The sequence below is a fragment of the Emys orbicularis genome, chromosome 7, assembly GCF_028017835.1.
Source record: "Emys orbicularis isolate rEmyOrb1 chromosome 7, rEmyOrb1.hap1, whole genome shotgun sequence".
Classification (NCBI taxonomy): domain Eukaryota; kingdom Metazoa; phylum Chordata; order Testudines; family Emydidae; genus Emys; species Emys orbicularis.
Genome location: NC_088689.1, coordinates 103,514,507 through 103,534,391, shown reverse-complemented (window position 1 = coordinate 103,534,391; position 19,885 = coordinate 103,514,507). Strand labels below are relative to the sequence as shown.

Sequence of the window (19,885 nt, the reverse complement as noted above, 5' to 3'; positions counted from 1 at the left end):
TGATCCTGTCAGTATTCATTCTGATAGGTTCTCACTCTCCGCTGGCAACGCCCATTGAAGGTCTGGTGCAGGTTGGGAGGCTTTGGTAGCCTGGCTCCGAATAATAATAGTATAAATGCGTCCGCTCTCCATGCAGATGTACCAAATGAACTAGCCCTCCACAGATTACTTGAGATCCAAGGGATTACTGCATGGGTCTTGGGAACCTGGTATACTCAATAAAACAGATGGAGAACATGATTTATCTGGAACTAGCTGAGGAAAGAGGGCCTAATCTTGCAGTCCTTCTGCAATTTTTCCATGGAGGTGGAGGTTCATGAAAAAATACATATGGCTGGAAGAGAATGGTTTAGGGTGGGATTTTTAAGTGCGCAGTAGGAGCCTAACTCTGATCCCATTGAAGTCAATAGTAAAATTCTCATTGACATACACAGGAGCAGAGTTAGGCCAATGCTGACTGTTTTTGAAAATCCAGATCTCAAAGTCAAAGGCCCCAATCCTACAGCCCTCTCTTACACATGAATGGTCTCAATGGTTTAGCTGGTTCACTTCCAGTATATATGAAAAACTATTGCAGTCTTTTAGCATGTTTTAAAAAGGTATTCCAGCTCGTAAAAGTTATCCAAGCCACTAGAAAAGTAGATTGAATAGTTCAAGCAGTATAAATAATTTCAAATTGAATCAACAAGACCGTTTAAAATGTCTAGTAAGGATTTTCCTGAAATGTTTTACATATATTTTATTCAATTAGCAGATATACTTACTTATAGGATATAATCTAATATCAAAATAATTTACTTGAACTTTACATTTTGTTTATTTTTTCTAGTATTTTCCTTAAAATGCATTTCCTGTATCCTCTCAATTTACAAATTTCTGTTTGGATTGATATTTTTCATATCATAAATAACTGGGTCAGATTTGTCAAATGCACTCCAGATCTTAGCTGCTATTTAACAAAAGTCATTGCCTCACCACAACAAGTAAGCCATTGCGCTGATAATTCTGTTGTACGCAGGATTTTAAACTAGAACTAGATCTTCCTAATTGCTATCATTGTGATTTTGACAAGTTGCTATGTTTGCCATTATTTAAAGGATGTAGACAGGAAATTATCAACTACATTTTAAAAGTCTTTCCATAGGAAAAAAAATTAACAAGACGAAAGGAAAAAAGTACACAGCATAAGAACATTGTATTTAGTTTGTTAAATTTTGCATTCATTGGGGGGGGGGACACACACAACAATCGAAACAATATAATTGTACAGTCTACAGTTCTAAAACATGCTGTTCTAAACTTACACTATAATCAGTTATACAGCTTCTGAAATGCTTTGGTAGGTTTTTTCATATTTGAATTTAAGAGATGCTTTTCTATCTGGCTCACTTGCCTTTTGAAAAGGTAAGCCTACGCTTAAACTAAAACACTCTCAAACAAAGGCACACTTAAGTGGAAATCTAAATGGATAAAAATGAGCCTTTAGAAAGTTAAAGCACTGCAAACAGCAATCTGTTTGAAGCATGCATTTGAAATAGCAGATCATTTACATGCATGATGCATGTCTGCATGCAAAAGCTGTTTATTTCTATATTTTTAAAAAGGCATATATGTTTTCAAGAACCAACATAGAAAATGCATCATTTGCACAAAAGAATGCTCAACTTCAAAACAGAACACATTTTACCATGTTTATTGGAAGAACTGCTAAAGCAGCTAAATCTGCCTTTCTTCTTTTCCATTAAGTCGTCCAATGTAACCCCTTCGTGTTAAGTATATGTAATCCCATCATTTACACAGTAGATGGCAGCAGTTGCAATGCAAAAAAATAAAAATGTGTCCACATATACAATACAAGAAATCTCAGACAAAACACAGAATGAAATTACCAGCCGCACAACTAATCTAAAATCTTTCACCACTTACACTGATTTCTGCATTTTGGACCAAATCCTTGCCCCTTTGGAGTCAATGGGAGTTGTTTCACTGAATTTGAAGGAACGGGGATTTGGTGCATAATTAAAATAACAGTTTATGAAGTATCTTAGCAATTTATTTTTCATCTTAATAGTTAGAATGTGTGCTATTATTCAACAGTACCTAACACTCACTGGTTAACAGTAAAAATTTTTACAGAATTACAAGGGTATCATATAAAACAGGGGTTCTCAAACTGGGGGGTCAGGACCGCTCAGGGGGTTGCGAGGTTATTACATGGGGGGGTAGTGAACTGTCAGCCTCCACCGCAAACCCTGCTTTGCCTCCAACATTTATAATAGTGTTAAATATATAAAAACATATTTTTAATTTACAAGGGGGGGGGTTGTATTCAGAGGCTTGCTATTTGAAAAGGGTCACCAGTACAAAAGTTTGAGAACCACTGATATAAAATGTCTAAGTTACTGAAGACAGAGGCATAGGTTAAAATTTCAAAAATGATGAACTGACTTAGGAACCTGAATCCCACTTTAAAAGTACGTAGGTCACTTAGCCTAACCCCCATTGATTTAGGCTCCTAAGTGACTCAAGCACTTTTGAGTATTTTATCCAGTTTAATTTTGCAGTGATTGCAGGACTGAGTCCCTTATTTCTGAATGTGCAGAGATCAGACACACGTCTGTGATCATGAACGTTCCATGTGGAAAAGGGGCATGAATGGAGCTAGCAGGTCTATGCTAAAGAATCCTTTCTGGAAATTAGTAATTTGTAGGAGTATATTTGGAAGGTGACCACATTTATCTCGCAAGTCTTTACAGACCTTTCCTGGAAGCTCATTATTCTGGTGCTTGTCATTTAAGCTCCCAAACCAGAAATTCAGCTTCATAATGCAGACAAGAGGGCTCCTTCCTTAAGGGAAGGTATCTGCTGAATATCTACATAGAGATCTTGCCTCCTTTTATGCATACCTTCACATGTAACCTGAAATGCAGCAGAGCACCTTCAGATAATCTTTGAGTGTCAAATGGAAGGAAGTGAGGCCACTTTGCAGCCCTTACTCCTTCTTCACACATTGTCACAGATCATGCACAAAATTACATTCAGTTCTACTTTTTAAAACACATTTGCACAAATAGGCTAAGAGATTGCCTATTCAGTGGAAATTTCCATTCAGCATACATAAGTGGGCCTGCTTAGTGCCAATACGACACTGGCAAATCATTAGTTTACTGTATAACAAAAACCAGTGCACTTTTGCACAGCACATTGTAAAACCTTTATGACTCAGTCAAATCAAAACTCATTTTCACTTAGTATCCTGAAGGGCACAACTACAACCCAGAGACCTTCTCAGATGCTTACATGTGCTTTGTTTGTTTTGTAGGGTGAAATAGACTTAAAGCCTGTGTCTCTGCCCACAGGAGGATCACCCATATCTCAGCTGCACATGAGGATCTAGCCCATTGGTGTTTTCATCGCCCTAATTTTTGTTAATTTTGTTCATTTTTTTCTGCTTGAGATCAAAGCAGGTGGCATCCCTGCAGGCCAAGGTGAAAGTAGGGGGAAAGTATGGGTACAATTTTCAAAAGTGCCTAAGTGACTTAGGAGTTTTAGTGCTATTAACAAACACACATTTAGCAATAAGGACCCTAGGTCCTATTGACTTTCAATGAGATTTAGGCTCCTACGTGCCTACATCACTTTTGAAACTGGGACTTAAGGCTTGTCAACACAAGTTTTGTACTGATTTAGCTATAATCCGCACCTAAACACTGGCAGATTTTTAAACTGATAGAGTTAAAATTATACAAAAACTGTGTAGGCACCTAAGTCACTTAAGAATTTTTGAAAATTGTACCCACTGTCTAGAATCTCCCAAACAAGCTCAGCTAGTAGCTAAAATACATGGACTTATTTATTTACTTTGCAGATACTAGGGGAAAGATCTTTGGTGGTGCTAGAGCTCCACTAGGAACAGCTGAAGAAACAGGAGGGGGAAAAAGTGGCTTTAAGCTACCTTTGCACTCCCTGACTTCTAGGGCTGCTGAAGGGCAATTTGGGGGTTCCTCTAAATAACATCTGGCTGCAAAGTCTCACTACAGCTTGGGGAATCTCCAGCTGGCCAGATCTGCCAGCTATCTGGCTGCTTTCCGCTGCTGGAACAGTACAAAACAGCCAGAGGAGGAACTGAAGCTCTGTCCCTCAGTGTCTAAAAGCTGAAGGCATTCAAAGGAGACATTAACAGTTCAAAGACAATGCAGCACCAACGGAGTTCTGATAAATGCATTAGGGTTCAGATTTTCAAAGAACTCTCACTGAAGTCAGTAGGAATAATGAGAGTGCTGTGGTGCATTGTTAGTTAGTACAGGGCTTTGAAAATGTAACCTGCTAAGTGCTCAGCAGCAGAGTTGTATTGTACTGGTTGAAATGACTCTCCTCTGTCATTCCTCATATATTTCTCATGTTTTCGTTTTGACATAGGATAAATAACTGTCCTTGCCCCTGCAAGGCTGCCCATGGTCTGAACATCAATGTCAAGGTTTTTCCCAAAAATGTGTTTTAATTACTTTCTCCTGCAAATTCCCTGCCCTGAAAGTATCTTCTGACAATTAACATAACCTAAAATAACATAATCATTAACAATGTACAGACAAAGGCTGCCCCATTCTTTCCACAGCTAAGTAAAGACATGGTTCTGCTGTATGGGGGAACCTAACCCACAGAGAAGCCATTCCCAGATCTCCACAGCCCTTTGCAAGCCACTGAGCACTGCTCTGGGGCAGGTCTCTCTAGGGCAGTGCAAGTATAGGTCTGAGATTAGGACAGGCTGCCAAAGGGATGGGATCTGGCCACTACGTCTGCAAATGTCATGGGTCTCCTGGCCAACAACCCCATTAGTGGCTGCATGGATGTACAGCAATCTGCCATTGAGTTGGGCAAGAAGATTGTGACCCTGTATAAGTCCCATGCACAAGGTCTGTTTTCTCAGGTTTTGTTCAGTGACCACTGTGACATTGCACTCCATATTTTTATAAAAATATGTTTATAAGGGTGGATATGATGTAACTGGAATATACTTTATGCAAAAGGTCTCTTGTAAGGTATCATTACAAAGCTTATAATCTACTGAGTGTCATCATCCTATTTGTATGAATGTATCATTCTTGTATCTGAAAGTAGGAATATGAAATATAACTCTGAGGTTCTATTGTAATTATGCAAAGTGTGGGCAATTAATGGCGGTTTGGAATCTTGATGGCTCCCAGTAACTAGGACAATTGGTTGTAGATGGCTCTGTTTACTTGTAAGCCTTCCTGTATACGTGCTGGGTAATGACGTCTCACAGGACATGTGAACATGTCACATGATACTGGAATCCATCTTTAATCCAGTGCTTTCCCATTTAGAAGGAGGGGGGGAACCCAGAGAGAGACAAAGGATTCCCGCCTTGTGCCAAAGCTATAAAAGGGGGTGGAACAGAACAAAGGGATCCCAGTCATGTGGAATCCCCTGCTTTTCATCTAAGATGCCTGCTGGAACTAACAAGAACTGTACCAGGGGAAAGGATTGGGCCCAGACTAAGAAGGAGTCTAGTGTGTGAAAGAAGCTTATTGAAACATCTCTGAGGGTGAGATTTACCTGTATTCAGTTTCTTAATGTATTAGGCTTAGACTTGCGTGTTTTGGCTTTATTTTACTTGGTGACTTACTTTGTTCTGTTATTACTTGGAACCACTTAAATCCTACTTTTTATTCTTAATAAAATCACTTTTGTTTATTATTGAACCCAGAGTAAGTGATTAGTACCTGGGGGAGCAAACAGCTGTGCATCTCTCTCTATCAGTGTTATAGAGGGCGGACAATTTATGAGTTTACCCTGTATAAGCTTTATACAGAGTAAAATGGATTGATTTGGGGTTCAGATCCCATTGGGAGCTGAGTGTCTGGGTGCTGGAGACAGGAGCACTTCTTAAGCTGTTTTCAGTTAAGTCTGCAGCTTTGGGGGTGTGGTTCAGACTCTGGGTCTGTGTTGCAGCAGGCTTGCGTGTCTGACTCAACAAGGCAGGGTTCTGGAGGCCCAAACTGGCAGAGAAAATGGGCTCAGGGGTAGTCTCAGCACATCAGGTGACAGTCCCAACGGGGTCTCTGTGACCGAACCATCACAACCACCATGTGGACACAGACTGTACTCTCTAAAACATACAAACTTCTTTTATTTATCTTAGTCTTTTATACTGACACCCATTACGCCAATATATGAGTGCTTTCCACATAAGATCAATAGCAATAGCAATGCTTAGTGAACTCCCGACTGTCTCTGCCTCTTCTACCTTTCAAGGATAAAAACTCTGCATGGGCTGTCTTTTATACATATACATTACCCCTTTTAGGTAACAACACCAGCCCAAGCTTGCCTCCCACTCTCCCATAGTATCAAGGATAAAACTCTGTTTCCTCTAAGACAGTAACATGGGTTCAGACTTTATTGGCACTGTGAACCAAAAGTCTAATCTTCTGGAATCCGGAACTCTGGGGACAGGAGTTAGCCTAAATATTATTTTTATGTGGCAATAAGTTCCAAAACCAAAAAAATTATTTCAATAAATTTCAGGAACAAACCACGCAATATTTACCAGTTTTGACAAACTGGAAATCATTTCTAGCTACAACGCTGATTTGCAAATCAATGAAGTATTACATTGATGTTCAAAAGCTAAGACATTATTGAAATATTTTAAACATATGGTAACAAATATGTTTAAAAGAATGCAGTTTCTTATAATTAAATAACAATACTATAATAGCAATATCGATAACAATGAATATGTATTAATGTAATAAGGAATACTGTTCCGAGTTTCTGTCTATGACAAATCACTCCTTGCCAGATTCTGATACCCCTAATTATACTGAATAGTATCTTGCTGGGTAAATAGCTCCCACTGGTTTCAGTAGAACTATCTGAGGAGTACTCAACATAAATAAGGGTGTCAAAATCTGGCCCTCAACCTCCAATCTTATGGGTAACCGCATTTCATTAAGAAACCCCACAACAGAAATATTTTAATTCTACATGGTCACTCATCTACAGCATCATACATTTCATATTAAAACTTTAACCACTACTTTGCAAATAAAGTAGAAAGTATAAAAACCTTTCCATTAGAGGTATATTTGAAATTTCTGAGTTACACAGACTTTAGCTGACAACTACAAACCATGTACAATTGTTGCAAAGTCATAAAATTAACCTCTTCATTGTAGACATTTCTGCTAAGACTTTTTGGTGTAGAAGCATTTGAGGACTTTCATGATATAAATCTGAAGGTGTTAAAACATTTATTGTTACCGTTGTCATTAGTACAGTACTCTATAATAGGTGAACTATATAAAGAAAGCAACAGTGACCGTTTTTTAATGTTGACTAAAAGTCCACAAAGATTTCAAGTATTTCACCTCATGTAAACACTCCTCATAAAGATATCGTCATATACCATGCTTAGGGCTTCTCTACATGGCAAATTACTACACGGCAAATTGGTGCACTGTGGAGTCACACCCTGGCTTGCTGTACAGTAACCCACTGCCTAGACCTAGCCTTAACTGCTAGACAGGAGGGGATGTCTGAGGTGTAATTTCTTTCCTCACAGAATTAGTGGAAACCATCTTTTTTAACACAATAGAAGGCTTAAACATTTAATCTTTAGATTTTTCTCAATGTCTCCTGTTTCTTGGGGTTTGAATGTGGAGTTAAGAATGTACTTTTCTGAGCCATTTTCTTCTAACTCTAATACACACAGACACTGACGATCATATATCCCTTTTGGCTATGCCAGTAAGAGTCTAGATTTGAAATGTCATTGAGTTGCATGCAATTTGTATAGCCACTATTATTTTAGAAACCAAAAATAAAATAGAAAACCTTTATAAAACAATGCTTTTCAAACCTTAATAGTGGGTATCAAAATAGAGTGTGGATCACAGTTTGTACAGGAGTAAAGCAGGGCAAAATCTGGGGATACGTTTCCAGTCCATTTGTTATGGCAGTAGGTAAATGAATATTAATAAAGATGTGGATACTCAACTAATGCAAATTTTTACACAACACTAAATTAGTATAGTAATATAATATTTGATATGCTATATCCTCTCCCTTATTTCAACTTTTCTCCAAGCAGTCCAATTGTCTTTCAGTGGGAGTATAAAGTGAAGAATACGTACTGTTCCGTTTGCCTTCTTCATCACCCTCCTCCTCATTCTCAGGGTCAATGTCTTCTGCCTGTGTAATCCAATCTAAATATCCCTTCAGATCCTCTTCAAGCTGCTGCTTTTCACGCAGCTTCTGAAAGTCCCCTCGGGCTTTGGCTTTTTCTCTTTCCTTGGAAAATTCCCTATTGAATTCAGATAAAACAGAACAAATATTGATTATAAGGCTGCATGGCATTTTTGACAAGGAATCTACATTGAAGAATAGATTTGACACAGCAAAAGAACTAAAGATACTATACAGAAGATTTGAAAGATTTGTTCAAAGCAAGACTGGTGCTACAAGTTCATGCCAAATTTCTTTCAAGCTACACTTTTCATAACTGGTAATAAATACAGTTTATAAAAATCAAGAATTCTATTTACCAAAGAGTACAGTTTCTATGATTTTGGCCTCTACACTCTTTGAAGCCTCAACTGTTGTGAAGTTTAAGTCTAATTAAAAAACTTAAACATTATTCTGTCCGGCTCCACCACAATTTATACTCCCGGTTTTAGCAACATACTCCCCAGCTGAACTGAGGGTACTCTGAGAGAGTGCTGCTTCCAACACAAAAAGAAGATGGTGGTTTAGACTTGCCCTCACCTCTGCTAACTCTGAGTTAGGAGCTTTGCCAAAACTATTTATGTCAGTACATGTCCTGACTATGCTTCACAGACAAAGGATCTCCCTTAGGTTGTCTTACTTACCATTAGGTCAAGTAGAGAGGTTGCTCAAGATTCTGAACCTTTTTCCCCTTTGTTCTCTGTGAGAAGGCCTCCCAAATCCTGTTACTCATAAATCAGGATTATGCCCTTTTGACTGGTTGTCCATTTGTTAGGAAATATACTCTATCTAGTTCAGCCTTTTGTGATTCCATTCATCCCTTGTGCCACTTCTTATCACGAGATTATCTTCAAATGGTGTGTGGCTCATACTCTGCCCTTACTTATACCCGGGTGTTACCACAATGACTTCCAACTTTCTTGCAACATGCACTTTGACACATGGTCCACACAGATTTTTGAGACACATTGTGCAATATCATGGCTGTGAGCTCCAGGTCTTCCTTTGCTAGAGTGTTCAAACATTTTCTAAGGTGCTTAAGTACCAATAGATATGGTACTTGTGTAAAGAACCATAGGTTGCAAATAGGTTACAAGTGATAGTACTGTCACTATAGGACTTCTTGCAAAAGATCTGAAGGGTCCTCATCTTAAACCTATCATTGGACCTAATTTTGTCCACAGATAGGCTGGCAACTCTTCCATTGGATTCAATAGGAGTTTTGCCCTTCTACCAGGGGAAGGAATTGGTCCCATTATTTGGAAAGTAAAGCATACTCTATTGGAAAATTTCCAGCCAGTTTGTGACAGGGCACAAAAGAAGCTTAACAAAGAGGTATTCATATAGATACCTCTGAAATAAGATGGGCTAGATTGTGTCTGTTAGGCTGGCCCACATTTATATGGGTGATTATTACAAAAGAAAATGCCCATCGTTTGGGTTTCACTTTAATGAAATGACATTACAGCTTGGGGAACAACTAACTGAATTTTTAATTCAATCGTTTACAAAATATTACAACTGCTAGGTATTAGAAACTAAATAAAATGGTTTACATCAAATGTAGGTATGCAGACCAGATATTTGTACTTCAGCTCCACTTCTAATCCAATTTATAAGATCTAATAGTGATCAATACATTGCACAGGAAATGATAGAATAGACACCTCAAGCAAACAAGCATTGCAAAAGAAACGCCCACCCCCAATAATCCCACACTGGCCAATTTTTAAACCAGTGCAAGTAAGAGAAGAATTTGGCCTTCTGTATTTTTAATAGAACACTCATTTAGATATTTATGTTGATAGATCTATTGAAAGTTAAGAAAATTAGTGACTTTCTGGAAAGAAAACTGCAGACTTATGAGAAGGGGCCAACTCTTGGGCAGTGCACCTATGTCCAGTTTGGCAGGGTGGATGGAATCCCTCCCAACGCGGTGGCAGAAAGTGGGACAGCCAGGGAGACACACCCTATGCTCCCCTTAGGAGAGGAGTTTTGGCCAGTGAATTTGTGTAGCCCTGCGTCTGATGACCCACGTTCCTCCATCCACTTTGTTACAGAGAGTGCCAACTGGGAGCTGTGCTCCCTGATGTACAGGTAGTGCAGAGTCCCCTTGGGCACAGGGCTGTATTAAGGAATAAGTATAGGCACATACCTAAGGCTTCCACCCTGGCTATGCCATTGAAATTGCAACTTTCATTTAAAAATAAATTATGTTTCTAGACGTCACTGTTGCCAAGAAAACCTTGTAAACATTACCTCAGTGTAACTAATGCAGACAGCCTGAAACAATAGCTTTGAGAGGCATGAACTGCCCTGTTCATTTTAATAGAGTATTCAGTTCCGTTCTCTGAGTCCTCCCCCTGCAGAATCTTCTTGGTTGACTGGAGGCTGAGTCATCCCTCACCCATACAGAACCCAGCCCTCCTGAAGGCAAGGAGCAGTAGTCCAGTGAGGGAACTGTACTCCAAAGAGGAGCAGGGGCAAGCTACCACCAGCCCTTGTGTGGATCGGTGGCCCCTGACACCACTACTCCAGGGAGAGGCGTGATTATGGTGCAGGGGCATAACCTACTTATAACCTTCACTAGTTTATTGATAAGAAGAACCTATCAAAATATCAGCTGCAATGATTTTAATACTGTTTAAAGAATTGTGAGAATATGTAAATAAATCTAAAAAATAAATAGAGTAGAATCTACTTAGTTTTCTCTCGTTTGGAATGATTGTATAATTTATAGTTTGCAGAGTTGTTGTAGTCGTGTTGGTCATGAGAGAGACAAGGCAGGTGAGGTAATATCTTTTATTAGTGGAAGGGACAAGCTTTTGAGCTTCACAGGAAGAGGAAGAGCTCTGCGAAGCTCAAAAGCTTGTCCCTTCCACAAACAGAAACTGGTCCAATAAATGATATTACCTCACCTAGCTGTTCTCTCTGTATAATTTACACGTGAAGGAGATCAGTTTATACTGCTCTCATTCACTGTAGCATTCCATGTAAATAAAAGATATTTTTGGGGATTCACACATGATGAAACTCCAAACTATATATATTTGACCCATTACTTCAAGAGCAATGGCATTAGTATTTGGTTGAATGGTGAGCTCAATAAAGCAGCTGTACTTGTAATTGTCACGAAAACTGGAAATGTATATTCAAGCATAACCCAAACCATCAGTGCCAGAACCAATGTGGGAAAAGATCCCTTTGAATTTACAGCAACATTTCCATAAAATTCCCAGACTGTCCATAGTCCCTGGTAAACCCCAGTGTACGCAGACTGGCACACCTTACAGAAGATAGTCTGGATTTATGCTGACCTTTGTGGGAGTGGGAGCTATATCAGTATTAATAGAGAAAGCAGTGGGAGCCCCCAACTAAATATGATATCCTCACACTCTGAATTTCAACTGTTACACCCTGAAAATTTTTTCATTCCATATCACATATTTCTAAAAGGTATGGATCAGTGGTTCTCAAACTATTGTACTGGTGACCCTTTTCACATAGCAGGCCTCTGAGTGCAACCCCCCTTAAAAATTAAAAACACTTGTTTATATATTTAACACCATTATAAATGCTGGAGGCAAAGCGGGGTTTGGGGTGGAGGCTGACAGCTTGCGACCCCCCATGTAATAACCTCGCAACCCCCTGAGAGGACCCGACCCCCAGTTTGAGAACCCCTGGTATGGATTGTTCATACCACTAGATTTACCACTGCAGGCCCTCCACTGCCAATCCTATATTTTTAAAGCTTAGTTTGCCAACCGACAAAGTCTACACTGGTGTAAACTTCCTCAGAAATGTCCCCTTTAGGTATTTCTTTTTTCTTAAAGGAACTACTACTCAGGGATATGTCAGGATCTAAAAAGTTCTTCCCCGTTAAATTTTTATACAGAGCTCAGTGACCATAGACAGTTTAAGAAGCTTTAATGAGCTCCTCCTTAAAATTAAACCTGTTCTCTCCACCTTTCTCAGTTTGGTACAGTTGTTCATTAAGGGCTGAAATTCAAACACAGGCAAACACAGGTAATGAGCAATTTTAGTATAAATTTTATGTCTCTTTATTTAGTGTAGGAACTGAATTTTATCAGCCCTCATCAGAAAATACTTCCCAGTTAATATGATGTCACAAGGACAATTGTTGAAGCCCTTATCCTTTTGAAGCTAGTAACTTTTCTTCACATGAAATGACATATTAGGAAATAAATGTGAGTTTTAATCAAATAAGAACTGCAGAATTTAGCTCAAATATTTTTAATAAGATATGTGCAATCATACGTACGGAGTTGTGTTGCCAATACTGTATGACATGGAAATAATAGAAAGCTTCTTATTTTTAAATATTACATCTAAGTTTGGTGTCAGTATATTACCTTCCTAGAGTGGCGTAAAAGTGTTCCATGAACTGCTTTGGGCCTTTTCACAAAGCAAATATATTAATTGTTTAATTTATTCAAGAATTAAAGAGCTCTTCACATGCAATCACTCCACTTTTGTCTTTCACTTGATATTGCAGAAACTAAATATGGAGGCATTTCCTACAGCTCTTCCCAGTTAGGACTTAATTCAACAAAAATTAGATTTGGCATACACAGAACATAATCCTGATTTATTAGATGGCATTTTAATGAAGCTGGAGAACACCAGCACTCACTTTCCCTTTACTATTCTCCACCAAGCATCCCGAGAGGAGATACTTAAAAAGGGCATCTCCTTTTACAAAAAATATTTATGAAAAAAAAGCCCCTCAGCAGATCTGTCTGAGAATTAAGTTCTTTATTGCAAATTTTAAAAAGTTTAGTTGTTTGGGCAGACAGGGTCATAAGTCCTTTAGAACAATGGTTCTCAACCAGGGATACATGTATCCCTGGGGGTACGCAGAGGTCTTCCAGGGGGTACATCAACTCGCCTAGATATTTGCCTAGTTTTACAACAGGCTACATAAAAATCACTAGCGAAGTCAGTACAAACTAAAATTTCATACAGACAATGACTTGTTTATACTGCCCTATAGACTGAAATGTAAGTACAATATTTATATTCCAATTGATTTATTTTATAATTATATGGTATACATGAGAAAGTAAGCAATTTTTCAGTAATAGTGTGCTCTGATACTTCTGTATTTTTATGTCTGATTTTGTAAGCAAGTAGTTTTTAAGTGAGGTGAAACTTGGGGGTACTCAAGACAAACCAGACTCCTGAAAGGAGCACAGTAGTCTAGAAAGGTTGAGAGCCACTGCTTTAGAAAATCCTGTTTGCTTCATAGAAGGCTGGTTTTAAGCCCATATTGGATACAGAGGGTACAAAAGGGGCAGTGCTCGTTTCCGTGATTTGCCCACTTAGCTGTGGGTCTGCTATCCCAGAGGTGGTATCTCTTGAGAAAATAGCTACCCTGGTGTGCTGTGGAATCAAGACAAGGGACTTTTGTTGGCTGCTGCTAAGACTTTTTACTTTGCTCAGTTAAGTTGTTCAGGTTTGCTTCATAAGAGTGATGGATATATGGTGTTTGTGGGTTAAGCACTATTGAAAGCTGCCGCTATTGAAACGATCAAAGTAAAACAAGTCATTTAAGAAATGAAACAATTGGCACGGCTGCTACTTCTAGCAGCACTTCATTCATGGCTGAACCAGCTTTTAACTTTCACTTTTTATTAAAATAAGTGCACGCGGGGAATTAAGCACAGTCCTCTACATACACAGTTAATTTTTTTGTGGTGTTTTTAAACACAGCATAGAAGTCAGGCATTGTCGTGGTGAAGTGCGACTGCAATTTATCAGTGGGGGAAGTTGCAGCAGCATTTTATCCCCAAGATTATGATGTTTTTCACTTTTATTTTTAAAAAAGCTGACCATATAAGGGAGTGTAATTCCCTTCATGGGTCTCCATTTAAAACCATGCGTTAACTTCAATGGAGTTTAATAGGTTTAACTGAATGCAGAATTTGGCTGTATGGTAGGTTTTCTGTCACAGTACAATGGTGAAAAAATCATCCCTTAGACATACACACCTGGCCTTCTCTGAAATTAATAGAAACCATGTGTGCATGTCGGAGACCAGAATTTCGCCTTATGGGATTAGCTTGTTATCACTATAGTCTTCATAGGTGTCCTCCCCCAAATCTGATTGGGCCAGACTCTGCTTTCACATCAGTGTAAACTATAAACTTTGGCAGAGTTACTTTGGGTTACACTAGCATATATGAGCTCAAACTCTGGCCTACTGCCTATAAAATCTCAGTTTAAAAATAAAGCTCTTTTAATGAGCATTTAACAAGCATATGAGTCAACAAACTTCTATTTTTGTTTTAACTCCTACAGTTTAAAAACAGCCAAACTGATTACTGATTCATATTTTTAAACACAACATGCTCCCAGGCTAAGACTCCGTAGGCCAGCCTGCCAACATTGTGAGGGATACCTTTTTGCAAGTCTGGCCTAATGAGAAACACTTCTACAAAGTCTTAAAATCAAATATGTTTTTCATCAACTTCTCTATTTTCTTTCAAAGTATCTTCTTCCTTCAAAGTAACCTGCTTTTTGATTGGTGACCTATTATCTACCTAATTCCGATTTCCCCTTCTTCCCAAATACAGTACCGCTGAATCAGGAGACACAGTCTGCCTGTAACGTGACTGTCCATTGATCAAGTTCAACATGATCATAATTTGTAGCACAGACAGGTCCTTAATAATATTCTGTAACCAGAGAAAAGCTTTCTGAAGTCCTGTCTACTCTACAAAAGGCAGCCGTATTATAACTGAGTCAAAGTCAGTTGAGTTTGCAGTGCCGATGTGAGATCACTGAGTACAGAATTGCTTACAGATTCCCCTTCAAGAATCCAGTGTATTTAGTGACTGAACTGGCAGCTTTGCTCCTTGCTGACTAAAAATGGTCTTTTGTCTCTTTGCCAAATAAGGATCTGGAGACTGCCCTCTGATCAGTTTATCTATGCAAGTACAGTACCACCTGCAACAAGCAATGCTGAGGCAAAAGCAGGGCCAACGAGAGGGGGGAAGCCGGTACAAATTACCGGGGCCCAGCAGTCCAGAAGGGGGCCCGGCTTCCCCAGCTTCCTCCCCCTGTCGTCGGCCCTGTTTAGCCGGTCCGCCCTTGCTGGGGTGCCCGAAAAAATTTTTTCACTGGGGCCCGAACCCGCTCTCGGCGGCCCTGGGCAAAAGCATACAAAAGCATACTTTGGAGCAATTATTTCATGCCAGGTCTTTCTAAAGAAGCCAAATGGTTCCTGCTGCTATGCATAAACAGAGATTCTCTCTTTATATTGGGATAGATTTTCTTCTGTGGGGGAGAACTGCTTAGCATAGCAGAGTGGCGGTGGGGGACATGCAGTCTGGGAGCTGGTTACAGCTCTGATTCTCTGCCTGGCTCAGCCTAACTCGGGGCAGGTTAGACCAACCATAGAGTCCTTAAAGGACCATCTCCTAAATGAGAATAGCCAGAACACAGCACTGAGAACCACTGATATAATCTACCCAGCCATCAATGCAGATTCCCCAAATTCCCATTTGTCTGAAGAGAGGATTCACATAATAATGGAATTTTTTGTACTTACACGCGTACAATGTGGATGAATAGCACATAGAGAGGGTTTCATGGAGTAGTAACCAAATCAATCAATTAATTAGCAGACTCAAATCAGACAAAGAATTCAAACTTTAAACAGTACAAATAAATATACACAAGCACTCACACCCGGTTGCACAAATACCATGAAACAGAGAGACAAATAAAATAGACAAACTATAATGTAGACTATATCCTTAATTACTGGGTTTTTATATACAGTATAGTTACTTGCTCTGTTGCAAGTCTAAAATAACTGTATGCTGGATCCTGCAGTCTTTATTTATCCTGAACTCCTATTGATCCCAGTGGGAGTTAAGCTCAAGTAAGGAGGATTGGGTCCTTTATAAGGAAAACATTATGATATTCACTTCCTTTATTTAGTTAATGTAGTCAGTTAGAGTTAGTAATTGAGCAAAATATACAGTACATTCTGGCCATGGCAGTCCTGGTGCAGGTCTGCTGCACAAAGGAGTGCAGCAAGAGGTGACAGACTTCTGCGGGGGTAGTGGACTCCTTGAATGGCATGGAGCCAGCTCCATGCAAGATGCTGGCTTGTTAGCACACATGACTGTAAAGTGGAGACCTACTGGTTCTATGATGGAGTTGTCCTGCTATGTGTGTGGGCAACCTGAAGGCATGCTGCATTTCTCCTAGGAAGGGACCTTTTTGAGTCAGCACTAAACAAAGGCATGATGGATTTATTAGCGGAAGATACATTGTGGAAGGGTGCTTTTTATGTGTGTTACTACATCTTTTAATGGGTTCAATCTGCCAATGTGGTACCTGATGACAGAACAAGGAGTAATGGTCTCAAGTTGCAGTGGGGGAGGTTTAGGTTGGATATTAGGAAAAACTTTTTCACTAGGAGGGTGGTGAAGCACTGGAATGGGTTACCTAGGGAGGTGGTGGAATCTCCTTCCTTAGAGATTTTTAAGGTCAGGCTTGACAAAGCCCTGGTTGGGATGATTTAGTTGGGAATTGGTCCTGCTTTGAGCAGGGGGTTGGACTAGATGACCTCCTGAGGTCCCTTCCAACCCTGATATTCTATGATTCTATGAATGTAATGAGCACCCTCAAGACCCATAACATTTTTGGAGTTGATTGTGCTCACCACCTTCCAAGAAGTGATCAGCACCTCACAGGATCAAGCTTTATTTTTTTAATGTTATGGCGAAGTCAGACTTTTATTTCAGTCAGCCATGTGATCACTCGCACAACAATAAAATAACATAGTTCAGTTCATAACCTGCAAAATTCTAGAGCTGAATACCATTTCCTCTCCTTTCTCATGTATGCTTTGTTTATTTATGTACTTTTTATCTTTTCCTTTTGCTTTTTTTCTATTAAGCCTTTGCTCTGCCAAGAAAAGGAACACTGTCAAAATCTGTTCATTTTCCTTTAGCCAGGAGACTATGGATGACAGTTCACTGCCATTTTCTATTTTGTGTATCATTATTTAAATGTCTTTTTCTATGATTTTTCCATGTGTACTGTAGACAAGGATTCTTAGGTGTACATGCTTATCTTGGCTAGCATATTTTACATTACATGAACTGATTATCATTGCGGGTGAGATTAGCATGTATGAGTGCTGTGCTCTTAGTTCCTAGAATTATTTTACACATATATTGCTGCATTGCAAATAGTGTCATAGTAATGAGATGCAAAAAAAAAAAATTAAAACTATTTTAGTAACCTGCAAGACTTTCATGTAGAAGGACATATATATAAGGACATGTCAAATCATATGCTTTGGTGTTCTTAAGTAAGGAATTAAACACAACTTACAGAGATTTATTAATGTGTGTTTGAAAGATCTTCTTATTTGTTCCCATGGCTACCCAAAGAAGTACTAATGCCTTCAGCAGAATACAACCTCCAATGATAAGGACTGTCTTGAGGAATAGATTATCATGCATCATTAAAAGCTATGCCTCTTGATAAATAAATAATGAAGTTTTGTCATTTATTATTTTCTTTGTTCACAGAAAAACAGTTTAGTGTGTATTGAATTAGTGAATTAATATTGAAAAATATTATATTTACTTGAAAAGGTATCTGAAAGGTATATGTATGTTTATGCATTTCCCCTCCACACCCTGTTTTTGGGTAATGTATTTAATATTCTATTTCATTTTTAGTTGTAACACAGAGCAGTACAAACAAGACCCACTATCAATTTCTGTGCCTTGTACTTTATGGGATTTATGAGCTCAGAGTGTGTGGGCCCCACCTTCTGAGGTGCTGAGCACCTCTCGGGAAACCTTCAGTATCTCTCAGAATTGGATCCTGTGGACCAGCTCCTCAGCTGTGGGCACGTCTTCACTACCCGCCGGATCGGCGGGTAGCAATCGGTCTATCGGGGATCGACTTACCGCGTCTAGTGAAGACGCGATAAAATCGATCCCTGATGGCTCTACCATCGACTCCGGAAATCCACCGCGGCAAGAGGCGGTAGCGGAGTCGACGGCGGCGCAGCAGCGGTCGACTTGCCGCCGTCCTCACAGCCAGGTAAGTCGACCTAAAATACGCCACTTCAGCTACGCTATTCACGTAGCTGAAGTTGCGTATCTTAGGTCGACCCCCCGCTGTAGTGTAGACCTAGCCTCAGATAGGACAATTCTGTGCTGCTCCATCAGTGCAAAGCTGCCCTAAAATTACCTTGCCTAGTCCACCTGCCTAGGGAGATCCTTGAATGGAGCAGAGCAACTGCAGTGCCTGCTACCCCACACCCACCTCCCTGTGTCTGGCCCTGTGGACACAGCTAGCAAAAGAAAGCATGACCACAGATCCCTATACTATAGCGAATTCTGGGTACCGTCAGGACCACAGGCTGCGCTAGGGTATGCAAGGGGATCCAAGACAGATCATACAAGGATAAGGGTAGGGGCTGCAGAGCACCATTTAAAGTTTTTGCGGAGCATAGATCTGTCCCCTCCCCCCGACCTGATCTCCTCTTCCCTGCTTAGGCATCCCTTCACTCCTCTACAACAGTCTGACCCCCCACCCTCTCCAAATATGAGTGAATGGCACTGCAACCAGGCACATGAGGTCTCAGCACCACTCAGGTTTAGCCCAACCAAAAAGTGGTCAGCCCCTGGTCTGAGCAGCTCCCCTGGCTCCACGGCGATGATAAGGGGAATGCAAAGGTGGCAAAGACCAGCTTTGTAGCAGCCAAGCCCTCCTCGGTTTCAGGTAAGCATCTGGCTCCGTGTGGACAAATACTGCAAGAACAACGTGAATTTGAAAATGTGGCCCATAGTGTGAATGCTCAGCTAATGTTTCCCTGCCTGCCTGTCAGATTGCTGAAGGCTATTCTGAAGGAGATGAGTGAATGTGCATGTTTTGGATCAGTCTCATGAAAGAAGCAGTTAAAATAAAAGAGCAAAAATTATGTCATCTTGTGGACTGGCAGCACGTTTGTGCCAGCAATGCACTATTATGCAGGAACAGTGGTTAAGCATTTTGGAGATGAATGGAAAGCTCCTTTTAGTGTCAGGTGTATGGGTCACAAAAAAGTAATACTTACAAGATGTCTTACAACTCTGCGGCTAGCTACCAACTGCTGTTCACATCCATTGCCATGGATAAAAATGTCAGCTTTGATGACAATTAAACAACCACCAGCATACACTTCACTTTCCTTTTTCTCACTAGCAGACAGTAATTCCAATGGAAACAACAGCCTGCAGCCAACAGCAGAGTTAGAATTCACTTGTTAATAGGGTGACCAGATGTCCCAATTTTATAGGGACAGTCCCGATTTTGGGGTCTTTTTCTTATATAGGCTCCTATTACTCCCCGCCCTCTGTCCCGATTTTTCACATTTGTGTCTCGTCACCCTACTTGTTAAATACTTTCAGGTGTGGCTTCCAGCTGAACCCTGCTGAGTTGAGCATAAGACTCTCTTAAGTGGTTAGATTCCCTTACATCTATGCATCTACTTACCCAACCTGTCTCAACCCAAAGAGTCAGTAAAAGATGTAAGTTGAACGTTGCTGCTATCCTACTTTAACTTCTAAGTCTCAAGAAATCTGGCTGAAACTAA

At 39.9% G+C, this 19,885-nt stretch overlaps 1 protein-coding gene across 2 annotated transcripts in view; it reads right to left on the bottom strand.

The window, feature by feature from the left end:
• Positions 1-19,885, bottom strand: part of CACNA1D (calcium voltage-gated channel subunit alpha1 D) — a 412,523-nt gene that overhangs the window by 151,910 nt on the left and 240,728 nt on the right. For both annotated transcript variants that reach the window (XM_065407208.1, XM_065407209.1), the window contains one exon: positions 8,160-8,329. In XM_065407208.1, the coding sequence (XP_065263280.1) occupies positions 8,160-8,329 (170 nt within the window). The remainder of the gene's footprint in view (positions 1-8,159; positions 8,330-19,885) is intronic.